Source organism: Nycticebus coucang, chromosome 11, assembly GCF_027406575.1.
Source record: "Nycticebus coucang isolate mNycCou1 chromosome 11, mNycCou1.pri, whole genome shotgun sequence".
Lineage (NCBI taxonomy): Eukaryota > Metazoa > Chordata > Mammalia > Primates > Lorisidae > Nycticebus > Nycticebus coucang.
The window spans coordinates 92,500,017-92,528,007 of record NC_069790.1 but is presented as its reverse complement, the minus strand read 5'-3'; the positions used below and the strand labels follow the sequence as shown (position 1 = coordinate 92,528,007).

The following is a 27,991-nucleotide window of genomic DNA, read 5'->3' as shown; positions in this document are numbered from 1 at the left end:
ATAAATACAAGTAATTTTTTAAAAACTTTATTTTAACACCTAATACAATTCCAATTTTAAGGATTACTTGCACAAAAAAATAAACACATTTGGTATAAAAATGTATCACTTTAACACCCTTTCCCCCGCGGCCCCCCGCCCCCACCCCCATGAACTGCACTCTATCTGGATGCAGAAACATATAAAGACTAATGGCACAAATTAGTTTTTACCTACAGGAGTTTCTGTTTATGTACCCAGGTACTCTAGAGGACACCAGCCCACTTTATCACATGAACCATTTCCTTCAGCCTGCTGAATTAGTTTCACAAAGAAACAAAGCTTATTATAAAGGCATTTTAAAAACCATTATCTTAAATTCTTTTTAGAAGCACTGACTTTTTTTTTTTTGCAACCATTTATATACAGTATTACATAACAGCTCTGGAGTACAGTACATGCAGCAGAATATACCTGTTGAATATAAAATACTTTCCTTAAAATCTTCATCGCTGGAATTCTTGGAAGTCTAAATTATAGAATGCCCATTACTTCAAGAAAATGGTTGAGGAGTACAAATGTCTGCATATGTTGGCCGCTGAAATAATCCAAGGCTAACTGGAATAATATTCATAGCACACCAGGAGTGCATAAATAATTTACTTACATTATTAAAATACAACCCATAAAATTCAAGTTCAAGATCTTATAGGATTGTCTATGTGAATCCTTTAAGTGGTTGCCTGGAAATGTGTTGTTTCTTCTTCCTCTTCTCTTCTTTCTAAAGTCCTATATAAAATGTTTAGCTGAAGTATTTTTCTCTCTCAGGCGAAAGAGCTGCCTTCATTTGTGCCTGCTGCCTCTTCTCTTCATGGCGGCAGTGCACTGTGGACAGTACCATTTGCCTTTGGGTGCTTCCGTCAGTCCAACACAGCCATAATGGAACCATTCTATCGGGCACTACGAAGCAGAAGGGCAAAGAATGCTGAGGTGATGGATACCCAATCACCCTGATTTAATTAACCCACATTGTATGTGTGTATCAAAGACATCACTATACCCTATAATGTTGTACAACTATTATGTAGCCATAATAATTTGAAATATTTTTTTTCAAAAAATACAAAGAAAAAGTTTCTCGTACTTCTAAAGAAGAGTATATTAAAATATGCCCCAAAGAATATTCTATCTAACTTAATAATAATTAAATTTGTGAAATTGGAATTTTCAGATATAACAGACAATTCAGAGTCTAAATGATAAGGTTCATCAATGGGAAAAGAGGGGCACAGAAATACAATGCATCTCTAAGAACCCTCAGGTTTACACAATCTATTCTATAATACTAAATAATGAACCAAAATTCACTAATTTCATTTACTTAGAGAGTAAGGTAATACCAACTCGCAAAACCAAAAAGAAGTGAGATGAATCTTGTATGTAGAAAGTAAATTTTAAACATTTTATTTAATGTTCAGCCTTATTTGGTCCCTCACAAAGTACAATAAGCTAAATATAATTAAAGACACAAAGGACTGGCCTGGGTTTCCCACCTGTGTGTACTATTCCTAGAGATGTAGAGAAAAAGTATTCTTCTCTAAAATGTACTAAGTAGTTGTACGCTTACACACGAAGTCTTAGCACTCAGAAGAACACAATTGGGGATGAGAGGAATCAGACAGTGTGAGGCTGGTATTCACAGAAATCTCAATCATTTTGAGTAACTGCCTCAGGAGACAGTTTACAGCGATGTTTAAAATAACTGGGCAATACTACCTTGCAATAATCACAAACAGCCCTAAGGTGAGCTTAGACAGGGAAACAGAAGGAGGGTCTGCCCACCCCCCACATCTTGCTGTGACCCTACCAGGATAGGGGAAAGTACAAGTTTTAATATACCAAGCCAACCTCCCTCCATCTTCAGATTGTTTTTACCAAATTAAAGCTCTTGCTAATCTTAGGATTCTGACATTGCTATAAGTACTTTTACAAAATTCAGACTTTTTGTTATCCCTCTGGAATAAGAGGGACAAAAGGGGGCTGAGTTGTATAAAATTCAGGAGGGAGTGAAAATTATTAGACAAAAATATTGTCAGTATTTAATAAAAATTAAATCTCTAACCAAAATTAAGTTTCCTAAAAAGAAAAAAAAAGCCTTCCTTTCAAATGTGCTTTATTTTTTATGTCAGAAATGGGGTTTCTCAGCAGACACCAGCAGAGTACAATAGGAAATATTATACTAATAGGAATAAAATAATCCCACATTAGGTGCTCAATTATTCCACCCTTCACCTTAACATCATATTTCATTAAAGAATGAACTGATTTATAACTCCATTTACTAAATGTAATAAATGAACTGGATTCTAGTAAACACAATATTCTTTAGCAAGGAGGAAAAAGGATGTTTATAATTTCATAGAACATAACACATTTGAGAAATATAATCTAAACATAAAACCATGAAATTAGTTCAAAAAAATTAAAGAAACACAGTAAAGGATGTTACCCTATTTTGGAAAGATATATATTCTAGCATTACCGTAACTACAAACCTATTTTCTTAGACTGAGACATACAATAAGTAACAAAAAAACTAAAGTAACAATAAACTATGATTTTCTTTCATTTCTAAATAGAAAAATTTAATACTTACATCTTGGTTATCACATCCCACCATCTCACCATAAGACACCTAGTTAAAAGGAAATTAAATATTTTTATTATGATTGTATAACAACCATTTAAATCCAAACTGTTCATGATACTGTTAGAAAACAGATGAAAATACAATTATAGTGAGAATCAAGGTTTAAAGTTTTTTCCTAAAAGACTTTTTTTTTTTTTTTTTTAGGAGCAGGGCAGAGGAGAAGTTGCTCTTTGCAAGTCCGAAGAACTTGCTGTAAATCATGTGGATGGGAAACTCATCTTTGTGGATGGTTCTTACTGTCCAGTTTTGAACTTTCTTTCTTGGTTATTTACCTACTGAAAGTTTTTACTTATTCTTGGGTCACAAAATCTATTTCCTTAAAACTTCTAAACTCATCTATTACATGACCTTTCTTTTTATTTTTTGCTGTCCATCGCCAGCACTTTATAGAGCATACCTCCAAATTCTCAAATTCATTTACATTCTCAGAAGACTGAATAATTTTTCAGACAAGGTTACCACCCTTTCTGATTTTCTGCATGAGTGCAAATATCTTTACCTGGTCCTATGCACAGAAACAACTTCTACAGATATCGTTTTGGGGAGGAAGGTTCTCAATTTTTCCCTCAAACATCTACAGATCTAATCCATCACCTAGTCTTTTAGAATCAAAGGAGAAAAATCTATTGTCAATGATTTTATTCTTTTGTAGGAAACCTTTTATTGCCGGGATAATTCTAAAATACGCTTTTCCTAATCATGCATATTAAAAAATGTTTATCAGATGATAGTTAAACAGTTAACAAATTTAAATTAGAAATAATTTGATGGACACTTCACACCATGAAACAAACTGCACGTAGATCAAGATTTAAATCCAGAGAAACTAAAGTATATCAAGAAGTAGACAAAGCCGTATAAAAACCAATGCAAAAATACAGGACAAATCTACCAGGAGAAAATGGCAAAAGACCAGGAAGCCTTTGTAAGCATGTAACACATGGCTGACTTCATAAGGAAAAAGACTATTATTGGTACCCAAAATTAAAATTTTAGAATTAATGAGAAAACTAAACTAATGATAATATTTATAAGACACATTAAAAATATAGAAAATCACCCAACACCATTAGTAGTCAATTCACAAAAGAAAGAAAAATGTTCAAGAAAAGATCACTCTTAACACTAATGTAAATTAAAAAATCATATGATACAAAATTATCAAAGTGGTACATGGTTTTTAAGAGAAAAGAATATACAGTGTTAACAGGATTTAGAAAAAGACAGGTTCATAGAATCTTGGTAATAAATTTCTAGAAGATATTTTGGTAGTCTGTCTCAAATATTTATAAAGTAACATTATTTCTGAAAGATCACCCTTGAAATTAGATGTAGTAAATAGATTACATGAAAAAATGCCTTTATAGTATCATTTGTAATTTCAAAAAATATTAACCCCCTAAAATAATTTACAGCTAGATATTGGTTAAACAAATTATAGTATGCAGTGCAAAAGAAAACTGTAAGATTAAAAACATGACCTTAGAGAAAAATCATGTTCCGCATACCTGAATTAGTAAAAAAAGCCAGTTACAAAAAACATACAGCATACTTTCTACGTGAGTATGTGTATATCTGTACACACTGTGTTGTGGAATGAATTCTTGTGTTCCACCCCCGATTCTTATGTTGAAGCCCTGAACCCCAATGTGACTATATTTGGACACAGGGCCTGTGAAGGGTGGTACAGGTGACATGAGGTCGCAGGGTGGGCCCCTAATCCTGGGGCTGGGGCCCTTATAAGAAGAGACACTACAGTACACGCGTTCTCTCTCTCTGCTGTCAGCAAGCAGCAGGCTGCAAGCTAGTCCTCGCCAGGGACCAAGTCGGTGGGCAACTTGATCTGGATCTTCCAGCCTCCAGAACTGTGAGAAAATAAATTTCTGCTGTTTAAGTGTGCAGTATTTTATTAAGGCACCCAATATGCATATGGAATACATAGGAGGGATACATCAAAATCTGTAGTTACAGGTTACATCTGAGGGCTGAGATTATGAATAACTTAAGTTTTACCCATAGAAACATATACAAGTAATGTAAGGGTATTTTAACTGAGTAAAAACGTGGTTAAAAATGAAATACTTCTCTTCTTTCAAGTTTATTCAGATTATGCTTTTACAGATACATAACAGATTTTTACCTGATTACAAATGCAATATCGAGGTTCATTTGGGTCGTAAGTCCAATCAACCTGACTGTTTGAATCAGATTCTGGGACAACTGTTGTTTGTTGAGAGATTTCTTGTACAACAGTTGATGATGATGAACATGATGACAGAGAAGAGGAGGAGGAGGAAGATGATGACTGCTGGCTTGAAGACTTGTTGTTATTTCTGAAAAAATAGTATCAGTGTTATTGTTCACCATCCAGAAGTCACCTTGTTTAGAGCACCAAAGAGTAACATTTTTTTTTTTTTTATAGAGGGTTAAATTTGTTTGAGTTTTTTTATTTGTTTGTTTTCTGGAGAATAAAGGCTTTCAAAAGAAAATTCTTTTAAAAATATTTCAGAAAGATTTTAAGATAATTTTTTAATCCAAGTTTTTATTTACCATTGACTTAAATTGTTGGTAGTGCTTTTATGAATTGATATGAGTTATGACTATCTTAGAGACATTATTTATATTTTTAAATAAACTGAATAATTTTCATCAAAATCTAAAAAACAGGCCAGGCACAATGGGCCACGCCTATAATCCCAGCACTTTAGGAGGCTGGTGCAGGAAGATCACTTGAGGCTAGGAGTTAAAGACAAGCCTCAGCAACATGCAAGACCCCACCTCTACAAAACCAACAAACAAAAAAACAAAAAATCTAAAATACACAAAAGCACTTGATGAAAATGATTATGACCAACAGCTGACATGTGAATACCTACCACATACAGGACAGCGAACCAAGATTGTTAAAGTTTACAAGTAGTTTACTTCTAGCTATGTGGCAATTTAAAATACAGAAATTTATCATAAAAGTCATATTAAATTTGGGTCATTAAGATGTATTAATTTTTAATATGTTTGATACGTCTATGGTTATTCCACACTGATCATTCTTTTGGGGAATCTATTCACAGAAAATCCATTTAAAAATAAACATACATATTAGGTAACTAATTCTTTCGTATGAGGTAACCAATTCTTTTGGCCTAGCACTTGAGCTTTCATTATGTATAAACACCTAGCATAGTTGGTTACCCAAGATAAACAATGTCAAATGCTGTTAAGTTTTCATATTTAAAGCTCACTTAATCATCCCAAGAGTCTCATATATAAAATCTAGGGATACCTTCTTACCATCAAATGTTGGGACCTAAAGCCAAGAATTAAGACACTTCACTACTGATCAAAATGAAGAATTTTTTTTCAAAAAAATCCCTAGGATATAATTTGCATATTAGGTATTAAATCACCTTGAAATATGTAACAAAGAGGCAATAAATGCAAAGCAGTGCCATAAATGGATTATCATAATAAATAAAAGCATGTAAACAGGAATTATATATTAAAAAACCCAACTTAAGACTTCAGAAAAATTTAAACAACTCTAAACGCTTTTGAAAGACTTTACCCTTTCAAAGTATGACAGTGTAAATAAAACCTCAGGTCTTCCTACCTTTCCAAGATTCATCTTGATCCATGATATACTATCTTTGTTTAACAAATGCTGGCCCAGCTGAGATGCCAATTACTGGGAGTGTTGAGTAAAGGTATGGAGTTACTATAAAGATAAAACTTACTTGCTCTTTCGGCCACTCCGTGAGTCGGCTGCTGACGAACTGGCATTCTGTGTTAATGTTGTCATAAGTGCTGAAGAGGAGGAGGAATAGCCAGCTGTTTCCCTGGGCATTGAAAACTCCTTTCCCAGCTGAAAGTCATTATTCTTAAATGCTTCATAACTGGCTTTTAAACTTGATGTTCTTCGTCCCTCTTTCATCTTAAAAAGACATTCAGAAATGGTATTAATACATGTAAATATGTTGATCTTTTTTCAAGTTTTACAAGTTATAGTTTTATTTTGGTTTATCTATTATTAATTTATTTGGTTCAAACTATTATTTTTGGTCACTGGAATTTAAGCTATCTTATTATCAATCAGGTAATGCCTTCATATTATTTCATTAAGTAAAACGCCAGATATCATAAAACTATGATCTAAAAATGACACTATACAATGTGAGAAAGCTTGTTCATACCCACCAGTTGTTTGTATTATGGTTTCAATGATTCAGACTAAAGGCTAACATTTTATCGCTACACCTTTCACTTTTTACCTGTGCTGTGGCCTGAACTGCTTGAGCTGCTGCCATGGTAATTGCCCCTGCACCAGTTCCTGAAGACAATGAGCCAATGTTGTAGGACGCCAGAGGTTGGGAGGAATTCACATTGTAAGCATTGTTAGAAGAGGCTGTGGAATTATTATTTCGACAACCTGTGCAGATGTAAAAAAGAAATAAAGCAGATGCTGAGAATATAATGTTTGTGAGTTTAAAATACATTTTCTAAACATATATAATCATTAAATTTTTCATGTTATTGTAGATTAAGTCAACTGAATTATGTATCACATTTTTCCTTTTTCTTCTCTCTCCATATATAGAGTTGAACTAGGTAAAGAAACTGTATGATTCCTTAATCCTGAACGATTTCATTTCCCCCTATTCTAACACAAAACAAAGCCAACAATATTTAAGAAAACAAACTTACCTAGCGTATTCTCCTTAGAGGCATCTGACGTGAGGGTAGACAGAAGAGCTTCAGATTTAAACTTCTTTTCAGGAATATGGTCTGTTGTCGTATGGTGAGAAGTTGGATTATATTTCCTTTCTAAACATAAATAAAGAATTCATGTGTTTTTGAACTTTAGGGAACTATGAACAAGAAGGAACCACTTCCATTCTGTTATAAATTATTATAGTTATACGTGGGTTCCTCATAAAATACTGAACATCTGATGTTTTCTCAGAAGGACAAGTAGAAATCTCTGCTACATGTATATTAGAATAAACTCAGATGTTTAAAAACTTGCCTAGTAAAATAGTAAAGGTAATCCATGATACACTACTGTTTTACATACAACATGAGAGGAATTTTATTTTCAAATCACTGTCACAACTTGAGAGGAAATTTGTTTTCAAATCACTACCTACCATTTACAATAGTTTTCAGTCAACCCTCCTTTCTGATCAAACTAATTTGTTAAAAATGCACCGATATGGGCAGTGACCTAACCAGCCAGACTGCTAACAGTTCATTTACTCACTAACTTATCAATCATTTGAGTTTGCATTATATGCCAAACATTAGGCTAGACACTGGAAAAGCAAGTATGGAAAAGATATAGGGCCTATCATAAAATAATTTATTGTTTAGCTCAGTTGTAACAGCATTTGAAAGACTCAGGTATCTGAAGTAGGAACATATGCTCCGTTAGGACTATACATTCTCCCTCTGTGACTTCCACAGGAAACAGACTATTTCCAAATCAAATATTTTTTTCCCCCAAAAGAAAAACTAATTTTACTAAATGTCTGCCAATAATTGCAATGAAAAACTTATTTCTCCGTTAGTTATGTAGAATTAATAACAGAGAATATGCAGGTGACGTAATGAGTTTATAATTGTATTCAAAACTCAGCTGCAGTAAACCAAACTTACTTTCCACTGGAGTATGTGAATGAGCATGGTGATTGTTCACTGGTTGTGAAGGAGTATCTAATTCCAAAGACCCTAAGAAAAGAGAGGCACAGAGATACAACACCATTAAATGTCACCACAGAATTTTACACGTGAATGAAGTGCAGGCAATGAATTCTCTTACCCAGCAGAGGACTGGCAAGTTCTGATGCGTATGCCTGTATAATTTTAGCCAGACAATGTTAGATAGAGGGTCACCATCGCCCCTTCCACCCTGAGGTATCCTTTCTCTAAATAGTAATCCATTTCTCAAAATTCACCTTTAGTACAAAATGGTCCAAGGCATGCTAAAGTCTAGGGAATTCACTGCAATGGGTGCCACATAAATGAATGAATGGACATTGTAACCTTCTTACTAATAAGACTCAGCCTAGTTTTACTGAGTTGAAGACCTCTTAAGGGGAGATTCTACAGTTCTAGGCAATAGGGATATCACTATGTGAAAGGAAGTTCTCTGATCATGAAAATGACATATGATAGTAAAAGCTTCCTACAAGAAGTTAGGGATTTTGCTTGCAAAAAGTGAGAAATAGAATCTCTAACACCAAGCTTTAACACACCTTTAAATAAATCTTCTAGGTTTATTTTTGATCCCTTGAGATGAAATTATGGCAGGGCACAGGGTAGAGTAGTTTTTGTGACTTAATCCAATTTAGTTTCTTGTCTGTGTCCTTAGAGAGGATGCTTTATTAATCTTCCTGCAGTACTGAATAGGCATGAATTACCATTACTCATGGCTATCATCATCATTTGCCTCCTTTCCCCCCAAACTGGCAACTATAGAGTATTTTATTTTGTCCAAAAATACTTATTATTCTCAGATAATGTTCCTCCAGAAAAAGGTACCATAAATAAATCAGATGATCATTTAAAGTGATGGATTTAATTTTCAATACAAAAACACAACTATGGATACCAAGATGTATTTGTGACTGGCTTCTCTAGCTGACTTCTAGTGAGTGATAAACAGAGAGATAACATAAACTAGCACTGTGAAGGAATCTTCCATCTGTATGTAGAAACCAGGTACATAATCTTGCTGTTGAAATGCATCAAAGAAAACCTGTTTGAAAGCTTTAACTAAATTCTAGTAGAAATTAACCATACCACTGGTTTGGTTCAATTAACATTTAGTAAATGCCTACTTTGGGCCTAGCACCACACTACCTGCTTTTATGTACATTACCTAATATAGGTTAGAAGAGATGCTAAATTAGTTAAGGAAAACTCATGCTTCCATTTTCGGGAAATCTCCTGAGTGACAGAGGTAAATTACAGCAGGAGATCAAGGAAGTGACAGGGGTCAGATATAGCAGGAGATCAAGCTGAACCTTGCAAAGAAATATTAAAGTGGCTTCTTGCTAATAAGGGAAAGTTTAGGAAAGACTTCTTTAAGAAAAAAAGTAAGTGTTGTGGAACCAATTAGAATCTTTCTCAGTATACACAGCTGAGGAAAAATCTTAAAGTAGATCTTAAGAAGAAGAAAGTAACAACTTCCCTCAAAGTTTAAGTGCACAAATAGGCAGGGCAAAGTCAATACATCTAATGAAAGATGGTTCATTTGCTTCTCGATAGTTAAATTTCTGTAAATCTTTGTTCTTACCATTCATTCACTAGATGTAGATGGATATTTTAAAATAGAATGATTATGTTACTTTATAAAGAAAGAGTGGATAGGCGGCGCCTGTGGCTCAGTGAGTAGGGCGCCAGCCCCACATAGCGAGGGTGGTGGGTTGAAACCCAGCCCTGGCCAAACTGCAACAAAAAAACAGCCTGGTATTGTGGCGGCGCCTGTAGTCCCAGCTACTTGGAAGGCTGAGGCAAGAGAATCACCTAAACCCTGGAGTTGGAGGTTGCTGTGAGCTTTGACGCCACGGCACTCTACCAAGGGTGATAAAGTGAGACTCTGTCTCTTACAAAAAAAAAAAAAAAGAATGAGTGGATGATATCCTATATTATCTTTCTCAGTATCCGTAACCCAAACGGTTTCAACTGCTCGGGTTTGAGCTTTCCATATCTGACCCATATGACACCATCCACCGAGGGCAGGATCTGAAAATCCTTGTGGGACAAGCGTCGTCTCAGTAATGTGCACATGTACTATCCAATATTGATGGAAAACTGTAAATTTTACTTACGCCTCTCTAATATTTCTGTAATTCCAGCATTATCAGCTTCCAGCTCCATTTTAAATTTAGCCAGTTCCTGATCCAGCTTTCTCAAGTGTCGATCTACCTGTTTCAAAGAAGATCAAAGATAACCACGACAATTTGGGACACTGTTAAAGTGTCAGTTTATGAGGAAACCTGCATCTTTGTTTCTTTAGTGAATCTGCTTTCTTTGAGCAAGTCAGTTAACCGATGCCTCAGGTTTTCCATCTATAGTACGAGAGTGCTAGGCTAAATAATATCCAAAGTCTCCTTTGATACATTCTAAGTTTTAAGAAATCGGATTCTCAATTTGTTAGGAAATATTCTATACTCCATTTTCAGAAGAAGTGGGGAAATGAAAATTAAAGCAAAACTAAGATTAGGGATTACAAGGTGGGAGGAAAGGCTGGAGGTTGATAACTTTTCATCATGTGTCATGTGATTACATTCAGCCTAATCTCGCACCTGTGAGGCCAGCCACATTAATCGTATACCATAATAGCTGTTATTTAGAATAATGAAAGATCTGCAATTTACAAAGAGGCTACTACATTCTATATATACCTTTCTCAGAGGCAGGAAACTGGACTATTATGCTTGCAAACATTTATGAAAAGAGTTGGAAAAAAAGGGTTTTTTTTGTTTTTTGTTTTTTTTTTTAGCCAAAAAACTCTATCCTTAAAGGGCCTGATTAAAATGATTTTATTTATAATACTCTTGCTCTAGTTAAGGTGGCAAAATTTTATTTTCTCACCTACAGATCTTTTAAGTTAATTATTTCAGAAAATTATGTGAGACCTCAAACTAGCATCTTATTTTTAAGCTTAATATTAAATATTTTCAACACTTTTTTGAACTTACTGCCTTGAAGTGAAACAAAAATAACACAAACTCATTGAAGAATATTCATGTCACATCACTGACAACATCTTTTTTCCCAGTATAGTTTCCCGCTGGATTACTGTTATAATTAGAAATAAGTTTCTTACGAGTATTGAAACGTGCTATGATACAGCATAAGAGCAAAAATTTAAATAAGATTTTCGATTAAATGATGTGTATTTACCAACAGGAAGAAGGAGAGAAACATTGCAAAAGACAATGTACATGTATTAGATGCCTATGAAGAGACCAGGCAGTATGCTTGGCACATTAGACGTCATATATTTTCTCGCCTTGAAATAGCTTTTTACTACCTCCGTTTTATAAGTGAAGAAGTTAAGGCTCAGAGGGGTTAAATAACATGCCCAAAGTCATACAGATATTGTATTACAGAAACCAGATTCAACTTTGATCTACATGTAACAAGTTATGCTTTAGCGTTTATACCTAACATTGACTTCTGAACCGTCTACAGGTGGGAACCAACTGTGTTTCTTTTTTTTAACTGAAAGTAATAGAATTCTAGTTAGAAAACTAGTAACATCACCCTATTATTTGTAGTTTATATATTAACAGAAACCAGTGGGTTGTGAGTTTGTGATTTTTCAACAGCTTAATGTCTAGTTTTCCCTCCATCTTCACACATATATTACTTTCCAGACTTTAATTAGAATATATAAAACCCTATAAGGTCACATATTATGAATATTTGCTCCTATTCAAAGAATCTGCAGGTATTTGAGCATCCTTTAATGGAACCTCCCTTCCAATAATAAAGTGTGAACACAGACCTCCATTATAGAAGAATATCTTTCATTGTCAAAATTTAATCTCAAGGGAAACCAGAAAAACTACTAATATTTAAATTTCAAGAGCACCTAAGCCAATGAAAACACTCCATCACTTTTCTTACCCACAAATTATACTAGTAATAAATATTGAGCTCCTTTATGTGCTTGGTACTGGATTAAATGGAGAATACATGAAAATGGGGGAAGAATCCCTGACTTCACGGGAATTAGAATTTAGCTGACAAATCAAGATTTACATACATTTTTTTTTTAACAAAATAAAGGTTAACATACGTAGTCCACATATCACAAATAAGCAATGGTTCAAAAAGAGAAGCAGGATATAAAGAAAAAATAGAACACTGGTAGACAAAAAAGAGGACTGACTTAGATAATGAGGAACAGATAATATTTAAATAGGCAGAAAGAAGGAATACTGATCAAAGAATGTATTCAGGCAGAAAGATAAACAGTATGCTTAGAGAAAAAGAAATCACGTGGTGGTCTGTAACAGGTGTATATGCAGATACGCAGAGCATAAAGAGAAAGAATGTGAGAATCTTGACAGGGAGTGTGGTATAAAGGTGAGATGAAGAACTTATTTTTTCACACCACACACATTACCCCAACTTACTCCACTTCTGCAGGTAAGGACTGCTTCATTTTATTAAATATATTACTGATAAAGTTTATTATACATGAACTTCTGAAAAATGATGATGAAATTTTCAACACTAAATAACTCAAAAGGGCAACAAAACCGAAAAATTAATAATTCTAAAAACCAAATTCATAATTACAATAAAGATAGAAGAGCCTTAACCACTTTGTGGTGGGCAGCTTTGTAAGATGGCTCCCAATCATTCCCACTTCCTAATATAAAAAAGATCATGACATGATTAACAGTATAAGCAATTAGGCAAGGAGGATTACTTTTCTTAGATTTACCACTACTGTACTAAATCAAATAAGACCACAGATGGAATTTAAGCTATAAAGCACAAGGATACTTCAACAGCATTAAAAGCTGGACTGGCATCTATTATGTGCACTCCTCCTACCTGTATGATGCTGGATGGTGGAAGTATTTGTTCTACCTGATCACCAGAATGGCCCCGTAGGTATCAGGCAAAGTAAGGATCTAAGTTACACACCCCTGCACATATACCCAATCCCCACAAGCCTGAATGATAATAGTAAAGACGATACTGATCCAATTGAGGGAGATTTTCCATTAGCTATAAATTCATAACACAAGGCTGACAAATGAATCTAATTATTTATTTGTTCCCTATATAATGTCAAAAATGCTATTCACAGAGTTTCCTTGTCCTAAAACCCCAAATCATAACTGGGTTAAATTCTTATCCTCTTTCTGATCTCTTTTAAAGACAAAGGAAATTCTATCCATATTATTTGTTTAACATATTCATGATCATAAAAAAATTCAAGTCACATTTGATTCCTCTACACCAGAGGTTCTCAACCTGTGGGTGGCGACCTCTTTGTAACAATGAAAATACATCGCGGCATTAGGAAGGTTTAGAACCACTGCTCTATACAAACTAAAAAACACACATCCTTTAACAATTTTTTTGCATAAGTTGTAATAACTTTATTCTTTCTCTTTTGACTCTCACAGATTTGCAACATTCAAATTTTAAAATGTGCCAATGACGGACCCAAACAAAAATTAGATACAGATTTTAAAAAGTGTCAGCGTCATCTATTGCTTCCGATACATTCAAATTCTAAAATTTAGACCTCTAGCTTGCCCTTTCAGAACAAGCAGTCTATTAGGTTCTAAGCTGAAATCCATTGCAAAAGAAGAGGAGCTGCTATGCGTGAAAAGATCTAGTAATAGTGAATAAGGAGGGTGGACTGGGGAAAAGAAAGAGACTATGATGGCAAAGTACTTCTATAAGTCAGGAAAATGATTCTTTATATCTTTAAATTACATTTAAACTAGAGAAAAATTTGATCTATCCTTAGGCTGAAACAAATATGTGAGGCCTTTGCACATAAACTTCAACTAATCGTCTTCCTAAAAAACAATAAGGACAGAACAGAAATCAAAAGGTCAAACTCACATATTTCCTTAATTACAGTATCAGATGAAGAACTCTCAAATTTATAGGTAAAATGTGGGTCTGAAATATAATCATCTCAGGAACAGGCCAAGATGTAAAAAAAAGAAGCAAGTTCAAGGGTATTAAGCACTGTAAGAGACTGCTAAAATCATTCAAGCATTAACTAAAAGCTCAAATTTTATCAGCGTATATATAAATCAACTTTATTGGGTATTGCAATCTAACACATCCTCATGACAATGACATCTGGCTGAGGAACACAAATATGTGTTTAATGACTCTGAGTATCAAGATTCTAGAAGGACATTATTTTAACAGAATAGTTTTTTTTTTTTAGTCAAATTTCACTGAACAGAAACGGAAATAGATTGTCAACTCTGTTCTAATGGACCCCTATTTCCACAAATTTCTGCATTTGTTCATTCAGTATGGTGTCTTTCCTAAATAAGTGAGATAACTACGGTGGTGCTGGTCACAGAAGTAAACTGCTACTACTGATTTTAAAAATAAAATAGTTTCATGAAAAATACAGTGAAAACCATGCCACATAAAACACTGAGGGTTTAAGTCAAACAATTATATCCTACATTGCTGTATCTTAAAATGCATAAAAATAACCATGCTTACTTTAAGTAAGCAAAGGCCTACATAAAATCTCCTTGAAGGTATATTTCACTCCTCTGTTTAAAATCCTTCACTGGCCTCCCACTGCTCACACTCCCGAGCCAGAGTGAGACCTTGTCTCTACTAAAAATAGAAAATACTAGCTGGGAGTTGTGGCGGGCACCTGTACTGGTGGGAAGCTGAGGCAAGAGAATCACCTGAGCTCAGGAGTTTGAAGTTGCTGTGAGCTAGGCTGATGCCCAGGCACTCTATCCAGGACGACAAAGTAAGACTCTGTCTCTCACACACACACACACACACACACACACACACGAATCTTGCACAACCCCGATTGTTCCCAGGCCGCCCGTGTTAGCTCCTGCCAGCTTCATCTCATCCAACCCCACGGGTAGCCTTCCTGCCTGGACACGTCAGACTCTGCCCTTCACATATCACCTGAATGAAATGTTTTTCCCTCAGCTCTCTGAAAAAGTGGTTCCTTCTCATTTTTCAAGTACACCTCAAATGTTATCTACTTCCTCACGTCCATCCTGATTACATTCACAGCAGTTACTCATTCTCTTTCCCTTCCTCTCTCCTTTCCACAATGTTTGTTTCCTTCACAGCACTTATCAAAATCTAGTCTTTATCTAACAGTTTGCCTACACATTGCCTGTGTCATTACCGCCCACCTGGCACCAGTAGACTGCTCATTGCTGGAGTTCTATAAACATCTGCTGAGCAAATGAAGGCTATACTCTCCCGCTGTCCGGAACTGTTAGAACTTTCACTCAGTTTCATTGGGTGAATGATCTATGAACAGAAATTACTATAGTTTTACACCTGTACTATGCCCCATCCACTTACCTTTAAAGCACACTACCAATTTAAGTTCTGAAATGTTAAATTTACATTTAAGTAAATTTACATCTAAGTAAAACTTAGAAATTTTACTTCTAAGTTTCATATTTCTGGACTTTTCCTTGGATGCTTACTGTTCATAATTCAGGGGAAGTAACTAATCAGACAGGATGACTCCACTTAGCAACCTCCTCCTGAACAAGTCCACGATTCCCTATGTTTGACGTAATTACGTATGTAGCTAACAAAGTATCCCCAAGCATGAAGTGTTCAAATATTACAAAACACTGTGGTGATGCGTGCCACACAAACCACTCAAAGCACATGCATTCCAAGAAGGTGTATCATTGTTTTTGATATTTTAATGATTATTTATAAGTGATGCTAGTTTGTCATTCATGTGTAGTGTCAAATTAGTATGTTTTCCTCATAAATAAATTTCATTTAAAACTTTACTTAGTAAGAAAATGCCAGGAAGGCTATGTTAACCAGTGTGATGAAAATGTGTCAAATGGTCTATGAAACTAGTATATGGTGCCCCATGATCACCAGCTATGATTTAATAAAAAAAAAAAATAAAATAAAACTTTACTTAGATGTACAGATGGTAAGAAGATATTACAAAAACTACTTAGTGGGAAGTAGTGGTTGGGAACCTTCTTAACTAAGGTTTAGAAAACAATTAGATCACCACAAAAATATTTTTTCTTCTGTTCATCATTCAATGAACCTCATGTGTCAGGTTCTGAGGATGAAGAGCCTCCCCTACTCTTTGGGGCTCTGGTTAGGAGATTTAGTATTTTTTTTTAAACTTTATAAAAATAATTAAAAATGGGAGGTCAAGGTGGAAGGATTGCTTGAGGCCAGGAGTTTGAGACCAGCCTAGGCTACAAAGCAAAACCCCTATCTCTACAAGTAAAAAAAAAAAACAAATAGCCCAGCATGGTGCTGCCCACCCATAGGCCAAGCTACCAGGGATGCTGAGGCAGGAGGATTGCTTGAGCCCAGCAGCTTGAGGGTGCAGTGAGCTACATGATTGTGCCACTGCATTCCTGCCCTGGGCAATAACCCATGACCTTGCTTTAAAAAATAAAAAAAAAAGAAAAACTAATAAAAATAAAGAGATTTTTGGGGGGAATGAGTTGACTGGATATCATGTCAACTACTCTAATATTGTCATTATTTTGCATAATACCGTTAGCTTTACCATTTAATAAACATGTTGTCATAACTTAAAAGTGAAGCTCTTTAAAAGCAAATAAATTGAAATTAGAAAATAGAAAGCAGTATCATAAAGTGGAAGATATGTTTAGCTGAAATACTCAAAATATATACATCATTATATGTTTTAATACTTTTTAAAAATTCCCTTTTGCTCAATGGATACTTGTAAATTCTGTTTTAGAACTTACAAAATGAGCTTATGTATCAGATAAGGAAATCCAACCAAATTGAAGAAAGCAACAAAATTATAAAGGCAATTTAAAGAGAATACCAGAAAGATTTGCACAAAGATAAGGACTATAACATTATTGGGTCTCATAAAGTGAGGCTAGCAGGGGTGTCCAACCACGGCCCAGGCCCTACATGCCAATGATATAAGGACTTTTTTGTTCTTCTGTGGTAGTGGATGTCACAAAATTATGCATAAACCTATTTTTATCTGTTCATTGGCTTTTGTTAGTAGTTCTGTATTTAATGTGTGACACAAGAAACTCTTCTTCCAATGTGGTTCAGAGAAGCAAAAGGCTGGACAACCCTGCAAAAAAACAAAACTCACCTGAACTATATTACTTTAACTTCTTTTGAAGTCTCACTTTGAAAAACAGTAGCTATTTACCCTGCGGTCTACCCTCATTTGTCCATAAAAAATCCAAACCCATCTCATCACACTCTAACACCTCTTGAGAAATCTCCTCCCAACTATGATAGACCTGACACCAACAATGACACCATTAGACCGTCTATCCCCAAGACTTGTAACTTGGAAGTCCTGATAGTGCTTTTTCTTCTCCATTAACATGTTTGGGTAATTTTGTTCAACAAATATTTACTGAAGAATAGATCTGCTCGGTTCTGAGACATTAAAAAAAAGACATAGTTCTTGACATTTACAATAGGGAAGCTACACAAGCAAAGGTAAAATCATCTGAATAACAGTGATTTGGAGCCTGACATGTTTGTGCTGAGGGGTAGGGAAAAGTACAAACTGCTAATTGCCTACATAATATCTATCCCCCCTTCTATCTAACACAACCCTACCTATCTGGGGTGGCAACATGCCCTGCTGAACAATATTCATCAGTGCCCCTGGCAGCCAGAGGGAGCCAGTAAGATCTAACTCTAGGAGGTAAGATTTCCAGGAAGATTTCTGAAAAGCTGACTGAACTACAGAATGTGTCTTTTGAGCAATCTCCTTCTGCAAGTCTTCTTCTACTTCCCAAAATGCATGAAAGAACAAATTAGAAGCATCCTGGGGCACTGACGGTGTTAACATTGCATAGAAGCCTTGGTCCACCTCCTCCCAAAGTTATTTTACATGAGAACAAAATAAATCCTTTGTTTAATACCACTCTATGTCTTTGCCATTAGAAGTTCTTAGATCTCTTCATCTAGATACAAAAAACCCAAATATCAAGATCATCAAGATTATGCTAATAAAGAGGCAGGGCATGTACAGAATTATGGAAGATAGAGGAAAGTTTATCAGGTACACATAAAAAGGAAAGTCATCATGTCAGAGAGCGTGATACCCCCTCAGTGTGTTCACTGTGCACAGAGCACCTGTGGAGGCTGACGAGGGAGAAAGAGCGCCCGTTAGAGTCCCAGCAGCAACCGACTGGAGACCCTGCATGACGTGATTCACACAAATTGGACTGACAAATGTCATCAAGGAGACATGTTCACATGTACACTTTAGAATACGGTTGATAAACCGAAGGCAGAAACACCATTTAGCAAAGCCTCAGTAGTGTGGGGAAGAGAGGAAGAGTCCTAGGGGGAGACACCAGGAAATGACAGGAGGGAGTGGCAATGCTCTGTGACTGGACTGGGCACACCTGCTACAATGTGTACAAGGGTGTCAAATGTAAACTGTACGCTTAGGAAACGAGTATTTTCTTGTTTCAATTATAACACACACAAATATGTTTTTAAAGTACTTGAACTACAGTAGGCAAAAGAAATGGAGAAGAAATGAAAACAAGTACTGAGATAGCAAAATGAACATGAAATGGTGAGTAAAAGTGCGGAAGCCGGGGACAGACAGCTGTCTAGGGTATTCTAGTTTGAATGGCTAGAAGGTCAGTGATTCTGAGATTTAGAAACAAAAAAGGGGTGAGGGAGAGGCAGGGCAAGCAAAAGGGGAGACTAAGAGTTTTAAGATTATTACACTGAGTTAATTTTAGTGGCTGGGAATTCTCAATACGATGAAAAGACACAAAGGAAAAGTCTGGGCTTGAAGAAGAAATAATGTGTAACTGTTAAAACTAAGAGAACACATGGAAAGGTCATGGCGTGCTCTCAACTTGGGTGAGACAGAGGGTCAGGGATAAAACTGGCGTTTGACAGAACAACTCTGTAGCATCTGGCCCTCTGGGCAGGTAGAAGAGGGCAAGAGACCTACCTTTACCTTTGTATGAGAACCATGTGAAGATTAAGAAATAGCATAGGTCAAACACAGAACTCTAAGGAATGCCACTACTGAGCTAAATCCAAGGAGATTCTCCCACCTTAGTGGGAGAATCTGGCGAGAGCTGTCATGTATTTACGATAGAATGTCAAAGCAAAAAGAATGGCAAACAGCATTAAACTTCCCAATAGACTCAGTTAAAAAGGGCTGAGAAGTGCTCAGTGGATTCAGCAATAAAAAAAATTATCAACTAAAGTTTCATAAGAATGGTAAACAGGATCTTGAGTGTCATGAGTTGGGGAATAAACTGAGGCAAGGGAATGTCAGAGGCTAAACGAGAAACTCAAGAAAGACAATGCTAGCTAACGTAGAGTCATTCATAACAGGATTTGTGTGTCTGTTTGGTTGCATGGATTCATTTAAATATGAGGAAGATTTAAGCTTGTTTAAACACCTTAATATGGAAGTCAGGAGAAAGAAAAGCTGAAGACAAAGAAGAGGAGGCATTAAGTGATGCAGTAAAATCACACAGGCCTCTGGAAGGGTAACAACAAGAAGAAAAGTGGAGAAAAAAAAAGGCAGAGGAACACCTAATTCTCTGAGATAAGAAGTGAGAGAGTAAGGCTATAAAGAGATATGAGATTTTGAAAAATTAATAAGCAGGAGATACTTCACTAGGTTCCCACCTGACAGCCTGAAAATCTGTTATTCTCGGTGTCTGGAAAGCCCACCTGATTGGGGAGGAGATGTTTGCATGGCAAGTGCAGCACAGTGTTGAACAGCCACTGGGAGGAACAAGAAAAGAAACTGACTAAATTCAAATACAAGGACTAACAAGTCATGTCAAATGATAATGAAAACAATGAACCTGTACTGGCACCAACCACATGCCTGCATGATTTTCTCCAGCTGTGCTAGTTCACTGCGATGACTAGCAATCTCTACAGCAAGTAAAGACATGCCCTAAGACAGTAGCAGTGTGAAAAGGTAAGAAAAGAGCTCAAGAGCTCCCACCGGACAGGAAAGGGCTGATGAGGTAGAAGGACGTTCAATGTAGATGCAGGAGGTTTTTCAGAGAGGGGGCGATTCCAAACCACCATGTTAGTGTGTGGCAATTGAAGTGCATTAGCATTTACCAAAGTCAAAGACGCTGGTGACCAGGAAGGAAGATGATTTCAAGAGAGAACAACTGTGAACCAGATATCGGTTTCTTAATAAGTGAAGACCAGTGACCTAGAAGCCATTATGGAGCGTGGCCATAAAGTTTGTGTGCTATTTAAAATGGACACGAGGCCACCCTGTATTATGGTGAGAATAAATGTAAAGGATAATATAGATGCTTAACACTAAGTCTCAAAGAAGAAAGGATTTTTATATTAAGGATATAATGGTCACCTGAAATAACAATGAAGTATTTAAAAAGAAAGGGAAATGAATGGGATGAAGAAAAGTCACAAAAAGGTGAGGGCAAAGCAGGAGAGGTGATGAGAAAAGAGGGGAAGGAAGGAGAAAACAAAGAAGTGAAACCACCTCTATTAAAATAATGTAAAGCCACAGATGGGAATTGTGATAAAAGTCTGATTTCTACAGAAGTATAGACATATAACTAAAAGTTAACCAGTCATTGTTCTCCAACTTGGCTATTGCTGTATCTGCTTACTGCGTAAGCATCAGTTATCCCAAACAGTGACAAGATTTATGACATTCCCAATCATTTCTACAGATAACGTAGCTCTTGCAAAAACCTAAGTGTGGTCTTTGAGATATCTTACAGACTGAGCATTTGGGGGGTGGGAAAAACTGACATTAACCAGACCAGTAGCCATGTGTGGGAACTGATCCAGTAAGTCCTGTGACCCCCTATCCATGAACTATCTCAGCCAAAAAGACAATTTCTGTTTCCCAACAGTATCAGTTCATCCCCAGCCAATCAGCAAATCTAACATCCTGTCCCTTTTTTTGCCAAACGACCTTTAAACATCTTATCCCCCAATTCTCAGGGAAGTAGATTTGAGAAATGTCTCTCATCTCCTTGCTTGGCACCTTGCGATATTAAACTCTTGCTCTGCTCCAACTTCGGCTGTCTCAGTATATTGGCCTCGATCTGGGCAGCAGACAACAGACAAGGCTGGGCTTTAACAAAGGTACTATGACAGTGAGAGAAAACAACTTCAACTTAGCAGAGCTGACCAGGAAGTAGTGGCTTCAGAAAAGTACAAAATTCCAGTTCAGGAAATAAAATGCACAAAGTCTTAAAAGAAGTAAATGCCTAAGAGCAGTATAAATATTTTAATGCAACTCTCCCAACCAAGTATAAATTAATACTACTATTTAACCGCAGGAATCTGAGGTTCAAGATTCAATCACTTTTCCAAAATCACACTGTCAGGCAATTGGCTGCACTAGAGTTTAATTCACCTCTGTATGGACCCATATGAACATTTGTTTTTTATTACATTTATTATATTTTATTAAGTTTATTATATGACCTTTATTACCTCATTCTTTAACCTTTGTAATCTATTCTGCTCAAATAATGTATTAATTTTTACTTTCATTCTATGTTTATCCCATTATCTCTAAGTGAAATATTTTCCCCTCAATAATATCTAATCCAGGCCTGATCTTCTGAATAAACTGTTCAAAATTCGTTTCATACCCTTTCAGAAATCAGAAACTCTGCATAACATACTTCAACTTTTTTAACAGATACCCCTTAATACTCAATTGTGTTAGCCTTTTTGGTTACAACTTTTTATGTGGGTCCTCCACTCTACTTTGTGGGTATGTCTTCCCAACTACAATAGTTTACAAGATTGGAACTGTTTCTAGTATTTACTTTTTATTCCTCCATTATACCCACGTAAAACTCCATTTCTATCAGGCACAGAGAGGATGAACAGTGTGATTCATAAATAACAGATGAGTACATACACACAGACTTAAAAAGCATATATATAAGTTTTTTCTAAATGCACAAAATATCTTAGTACAGGTGTAAAAAATAATAAAACAAACAGACAACAGAAAGAATAGAACCAAAGAAGTATATGAATTAAAAAGTAGCTTCTACATAAAGACTGATACACAGTCATTAAATACATTAAATAGATTCAAGCATGTCTTTTATGAAATGTTTTCTAGAACAATTGCATGAACAAAAGAGCCTAGGTTATTCTAGCCATTAAGATATTTTCACTGTATAAAAACAACTAAACATCTTCTGTGGATTTATATGACAGATGTTTTCTAGTTTAGTATAAGCATTTATAATCTACACCATATGAGGTATATACCTTTTATCCTATATCTTGTTCATCAATCACATTTACATGTACTTGTTCAGCAATAAAACTGTACCCAGGAAAGACTGCAAAAATAAGATATGAAATAATCTGTACACTAAAGTTAACCAAAAGTGAGCATTTGTTTTCTGCTTTAACTTACTTTAAGGCAAAACTAGAAATGAGTACTTCCTAAAGTATGCATTTTAAAAGACGCATCACATATAAAAAAAAGTGCACTATAAATACATCAATTGGGAAATACTGCATATTATATGTCTTCATGGTGATTTCAATCTTTGAGAAGTGCTACTGCAAAAAATAACCTTTTTTAAAAATTTTTAAAGTTTATGTCATCTAATGTTTTCCAAACAACCAACATACTTTTTAAGTACTCTCTATTAACATCACTCAGATAAACACCAGTTCAAATGATTCTCTTCTTCATTTGAGTAAGATTACCAGGAATTTTTGTCAACACAATAATTTGTCTGTATATTTTAGCACAGAAACAATCTCAAAATGATACATCAAGCAAGTAAACACACTACCTTAAGAAGATAAATATTATTCAAATAAAAGTTACAAACTAATTGTTCTCTTAAGAAAAAAAATCTAACATCAGATACAATCTTACAATAATGTAGCTTTGCCTAAAATGTAAGGTTCTTGGCCTATTAACAAAAACTAAAGACTCTTGACTCTTCCACAAAGAAACCAATAAACAAATACTGAGCTCTCAAATTAAGTGGAATCAAGAGTGGGATCAAGAGACTAAAATTTGAGTTTTAGTCTGTCTGTCTACTACATTTATGCCAATAAAATTTATAAAATATAATTCATTTTTCAAATATTAGGGACACTGCATGCATACTGATTATACTTACCAAGTCATATATCTGGTTTGCCAACTGTACCTTCTCATCAGCATCTTCCAAAGCTTTATAGTAGTCCTAAATAAAAACATTTTCATTTCAAAAATAAATTAATGATTCTAAAATATGCATGTGGAGGAAATATAATTACATTTTCATTATCATACCATCATCGCTGTCAGTAATCCTACTCAATAATAAAAACCTTGCTAGAGATACAGGGATGGGAGGATGGGAAAGGATTAGAAATTAGGAACAAGGGCCAAGAATTAAAGGAAGATAAATTTCCACAGAGTACTAGACTTTGGAAGTATATTCAAGTTGTGCTACACCAAAAACTTAATGTATTAATGGGATGATTGACTCTGGGAGATATATATATGATGTCTAAACCCACATATACCTGTGCCTCCAGGTATCTTCCAAGCCAGGACTACTTCCGTAATAGATTATGATATTCTTCCTCCTAATAGAAATAATTTTCTAGCACAAAATAACACAGCTACTCTATTTGTAGTTTCCAAATTTCTTTTCTTATTTAATACTTGAATAATTCTAGGAAGATCAAGTGTAAGGAGGCAGTATTACTCAACAATATTAAAAGACCTGCCCAATGTCACACAGCTAAATGGCTGAGTGTTAACCAAATGCAAATCTTTTATCTTCCAACATAACCCTAAATGGACTAGATCATATGTTAAAAGTAGCCCTGGGGTGTGAACTGATGTCCACATTAACCTGGAAGAGAGCCATAAGTACTATAAAACTAATTAAAAACTTAAAGAAGTCTATATTTTGTAAACTAAAAGGCTTCTTTAGGCTCTTTCTAACTTTTAAGATTCTGTTCTATGAGTCCAACACTTTAAGTACCTAGCAATGTATAAAATACTCAGGCTGTCCTGATTTTCACTCCAGTTTGTGGTCAAAATTGAAATACAGTATTGTATCTCTAAAAACAAGCACCATTAGTTATATGTAACCAGAAAAAAGCAAAATAAAAAAATGTACTTTTTAAATGATGTGTAACTTTCTAATAGCCACTAATTATTAAAACAAGTTTTAAAATTACCCAAATGCTTTTATTAAAAACCTCTATACCTGAAGCTCTAAAACATAAAAAATTACTTAAATTCTTAAAATCCATTGATAACTTTCCCTTATTTTCCCCACAGAAAAAAACTATTTAATCTAAAAATATCTTCTTGGGAGGATCCCAATAATTATTGATACATCATCTGAAATGTCACACATACTTTTTTGATGGATGCCATTTGTTCTTCTCTCCACTCAGGTTTATTTTTCTTTGCATTTATAAAGAATTCGCTGACTCTTTGTTCTAGTTGATCCATTGCATCTATGACATAACAAAAACATTTCATATTTAGATGACCAAATTCATATGCTAAATATACTTGCTTTGATTTGTGGAAGGAAAAAAAAAATCTGGCAATATATACTCTTCACTTGGCCAATAACTTACATATGTTATGCTTGATTGGACAAATATCTATTATGCCTTAATTACTTTAGTTTAAAAAGTTACAATTTTCTCTACTGACAATTTATTTTTGTTGTTATTTCAAAATTTTTACCAACAGTAAAAGTAAGAATCAATAACTATACAGCATTTTTTAATAGTAAAGCCTAGGGGTCAAAAGCCAAAAAAGTATTATATCAGTGGAATCTGCCAAAACACAAAGCACCACTAGATAATACTCACATTTCTTTTAATAAGGTAAAGTGATAAAAATATTTGCTATTTAGCATTAAATATCTCATCATTTTATATCCCAACTGAAAGTATCTACAATCATTTTTTCACTTGATTTACTATACTTAAATATTACTATCTAGTAATATATTAGAATATTACTTATTCTAGATAAGTTTTTCAGTTTTTCCTCTATGTGCCAAGAATTATCATCTCACTGGATGTCTGTTTAAAAAGAAAAAATACAAAAAATTAAAAGAGATTCTGTTATTATGTAAGTTGAAGAATATCTTTTTACTATATTCTTCTTTTGGAAATTTTCAGTGTATAATCGCTTTTTAAATATTCTCAGAAGTACTATGGTTAGTTTTATTAAAGTATTTTCCTTCATTTTAAACAAGCATTTGCTAACTTATTTGACACAGTTTTCTTCCGTTGGTCCATACATAATACCTATTAGCATTAGAAAGCTCTACTAAAAAATGCAAGTTAAAAAAATTTGTAATTTGTATAATAATCTAATTTCAAATTACAGAGAATTTAAAATTTTTAATAATGAAAATATTTAAAATAAGAGTTACTCTTTATTTAATGCCTATCTTGTATTGGGTACTATATATTCTAATTTTATGGATTATTTTAAACCCTCAGATGATTCTCTTTTAACAGAAAATGAACCCCCCCCCCCAGAAGTGGTGGGTGATACAGTCAAAATTGATGAGTAAATTATTAAAGCCCTAAAACAAACTTAGATCTATCTGACATCAAAGATGTGTTCATTCCTACCAAGAACACTACTTCAGCAAACCTTTAGCATTTCAGCTACATTAAAATTAAACCCTGGTTTAACAGGGGCTACCTGGAGAACCTCACATAGTATTCGGACTTCCACACTACAACCCACTGAACAGAAGGTAGGTTCCATAAGATTCCATCTTGTGTAATGTGCCGCATGAAACTGACAAGAGTCGAAGAAAAGCATGTGTGTGCGCAAACTGTGTGTGCGTTGGGGGCAGAAAAGCAAGGGGGAAAGAAAAGGTCTATTGTTAGCTACACCGAGTAGTCCCTGAACTACCCACTCACAGCCGTCACTCCATGTTAGAACAAGGTTAATCCTGGGAGAAAAGTCTCAGGACCACCAAGATACCACTGAAAGAAAAAGAAATGTATTCGCTGCCAAAATTTGTATGACAGAAGCTTTGCCATAAAATCTCATTTTTCTCACTCATTTTGACTAAGAAAATGAACCATGTAGTTGACAATTCAAAGTGTAATCTATAACGTCTAACTCTTCAAAATTTGGCATTCTACATATTAACCTGTACTTGTTTTCCACTCTTGAAAATTTTGAATAGAATGAACTTTTAGTAGAAGTTACAAATGCTAAAATCTAAGTTCGATACGTTTATGTTGATGTCCACTAAAAATATCTACATTCTCAGTGAATGTAAAGAAATATATTTTGCAGTCCCAAATTCGAGAAATGGATACACGTGTCCAAACGTCTCCTCTCGTAAAAGCTACAAGAAACGTAGCATGAGAAGGAGGTAAGATTCAGTACACTTGCTTCTTTTTGGCAACTCCTTAAGCACTAGTGGAGTGAGCCAAAGGACAAACAGCAGTAAGAGCTAGCACTGATGGCAGCAAGTCCGGCAATGAACGCGCGCAGCGAACAAGAGTAAACGGGCGGACTTACTTTGCACCTGCAGATCCATCTCGCGCATCTCGGTGAAGCGGTCCCGCAGGTCCATAGGAAGCTGCTCAATCACTGTCAAAGGGAGAATCCGTCAGAGGGGCGGAGCCAACGGCGAGATACGCGCTTACGTCATTGCGTGCGTGCGTGCGTAGGGGGTCCGGGGAGTCGGCAGCCCACATCGAGGCTGCCAGTTACCGTGAGAAAGAAACATCCCCCGCCTCCCCCTCCCTCCCGCCATCTCGCCTGCCCGTCCACTCGCGCTCTCGCCAGCCCGCAGATCCCACCAGTGGCCCCTGCCGATGCCGCGCACTCACTTTCCAGATAGTCTTCTAGGTACAACATCGCGGCCCTTAGAGCTGGGGGAACGAGGGGGTCCAGGGGTTTATTTGTGTCACTCGCTGTCGCCGGAGTTTTGTCCCTTCCAATATGGCGCCTCCGCTAGCAGCACCCGCTCGACTCCGGCGGAAAAAAAAAAAAAAAAAAAAAAAAAAAACCACTTTGGCGCCTGACGGCGCTTGCCTCACTGCCGCCCGCAGCTGTCATTGGTTAGCAGAAGTAATGACGTAGGCCCATCGGTGTCCGCCCCCGCGCCTTTGTGGGAACTGTAGTTTTATTCCTGCTGAGCCAGGACTGACACCCCGGCGGTTCTCCCCGTAGAAACTACGAAGACCAGGCGCCATTGCAAACGGTGCGCAACAGAATCTGAAATGCGGTGCCTCTGTTTATTTGTTGATTTTTCCTCAGAGAATGACGGGAGTTGTATGCGCCTGCATAACACGACTAGGAACAACTTTTCACCTGTTCTTTGCTGTGACTCTATGCCCGGGCGTTTGTGACTCATGGATTTCCAAGTAGTGCTGGGCAAATAGCAAAGGTTCTAAACGCTAGAATAATCAGCAAAGTTCGGGCAGTTCGGATTGTTTAAAACAGAACTCTGCTGGAATTTATCTTCAGTATTTACTTCTAAAATTAAATGAGACATCTGGGTGGCAGCACATGTAACTTTAAAATACTGTCGTTTATACTGAGGCTATGGA

At 35.7% G+C, this 27,991-nt stretch overlaps 1 protein-coding gene across 3 annotated transcripts; it reads right to left on the bottom strand.

Annotated features, from left to right (window-relative positions):
• Positions 1-11: 11 nt before the first annotated feature.
• On the bottom strand, positions 12-27,926 carry ING3 (inhibitor of growth family member 3). 3 transcript variants are annotated; one of them, XM_053608580.1, is made up of 12 exons: positions 27,269-27,915; positions 26,955-27,026; positions 24,801-24,901; positions 23,560-23,625; positions 10,519-10,615; positions 8,342-8,413; positions 7,391-7,510; positions 6,958-7,115; positions 6,424-6,620; positions 4,830-5,022; positions 2,636-2,674; positions 12-939 (listed from the first exon to the last, which is right to left on the bottom strand). In XM_053608580.1, the coding sequence occupies exons 1-12, from the start codon at positions 27,294-27,296 to the stop codon at positions 823-825; spliced, it is 1,260 nt and encodes a 419-aa protein (XP_053464555.1). In that variant the 5' UTR covers positions 27,297-27,915; the 3' UTR covers positions 12-822. The 3 variants fall into 3 exon arrangements, 2 of the variants coding, with proteins under 2 accessions (XP_053464555.1, XP_053464556.1); XR_008383600.1 differs by lacking the exons at positions 12-939; positions 2,636-2,674; positions 4,830-5,022; ... (1 more) ...; positions 6,958-7,115; positions 10,519-10,615 and having other exon boundaries at positions 7,394-7,510; positions 27,269-27,921; XM_053608581.1 differs by lacking the exons at positions 12-939; positions 2,636-2,674; positions 4,830-5,022; ... (3 more) ...; positions 8,342-8,413; positions 10,519-10,615 and adding an exon at positions 21,791-22,758 and having other exon boundaries at positions 27,269-27,926.
• Between the last annotated feature and the right edge of the window lie 65 nt (positions 27,927-27,991).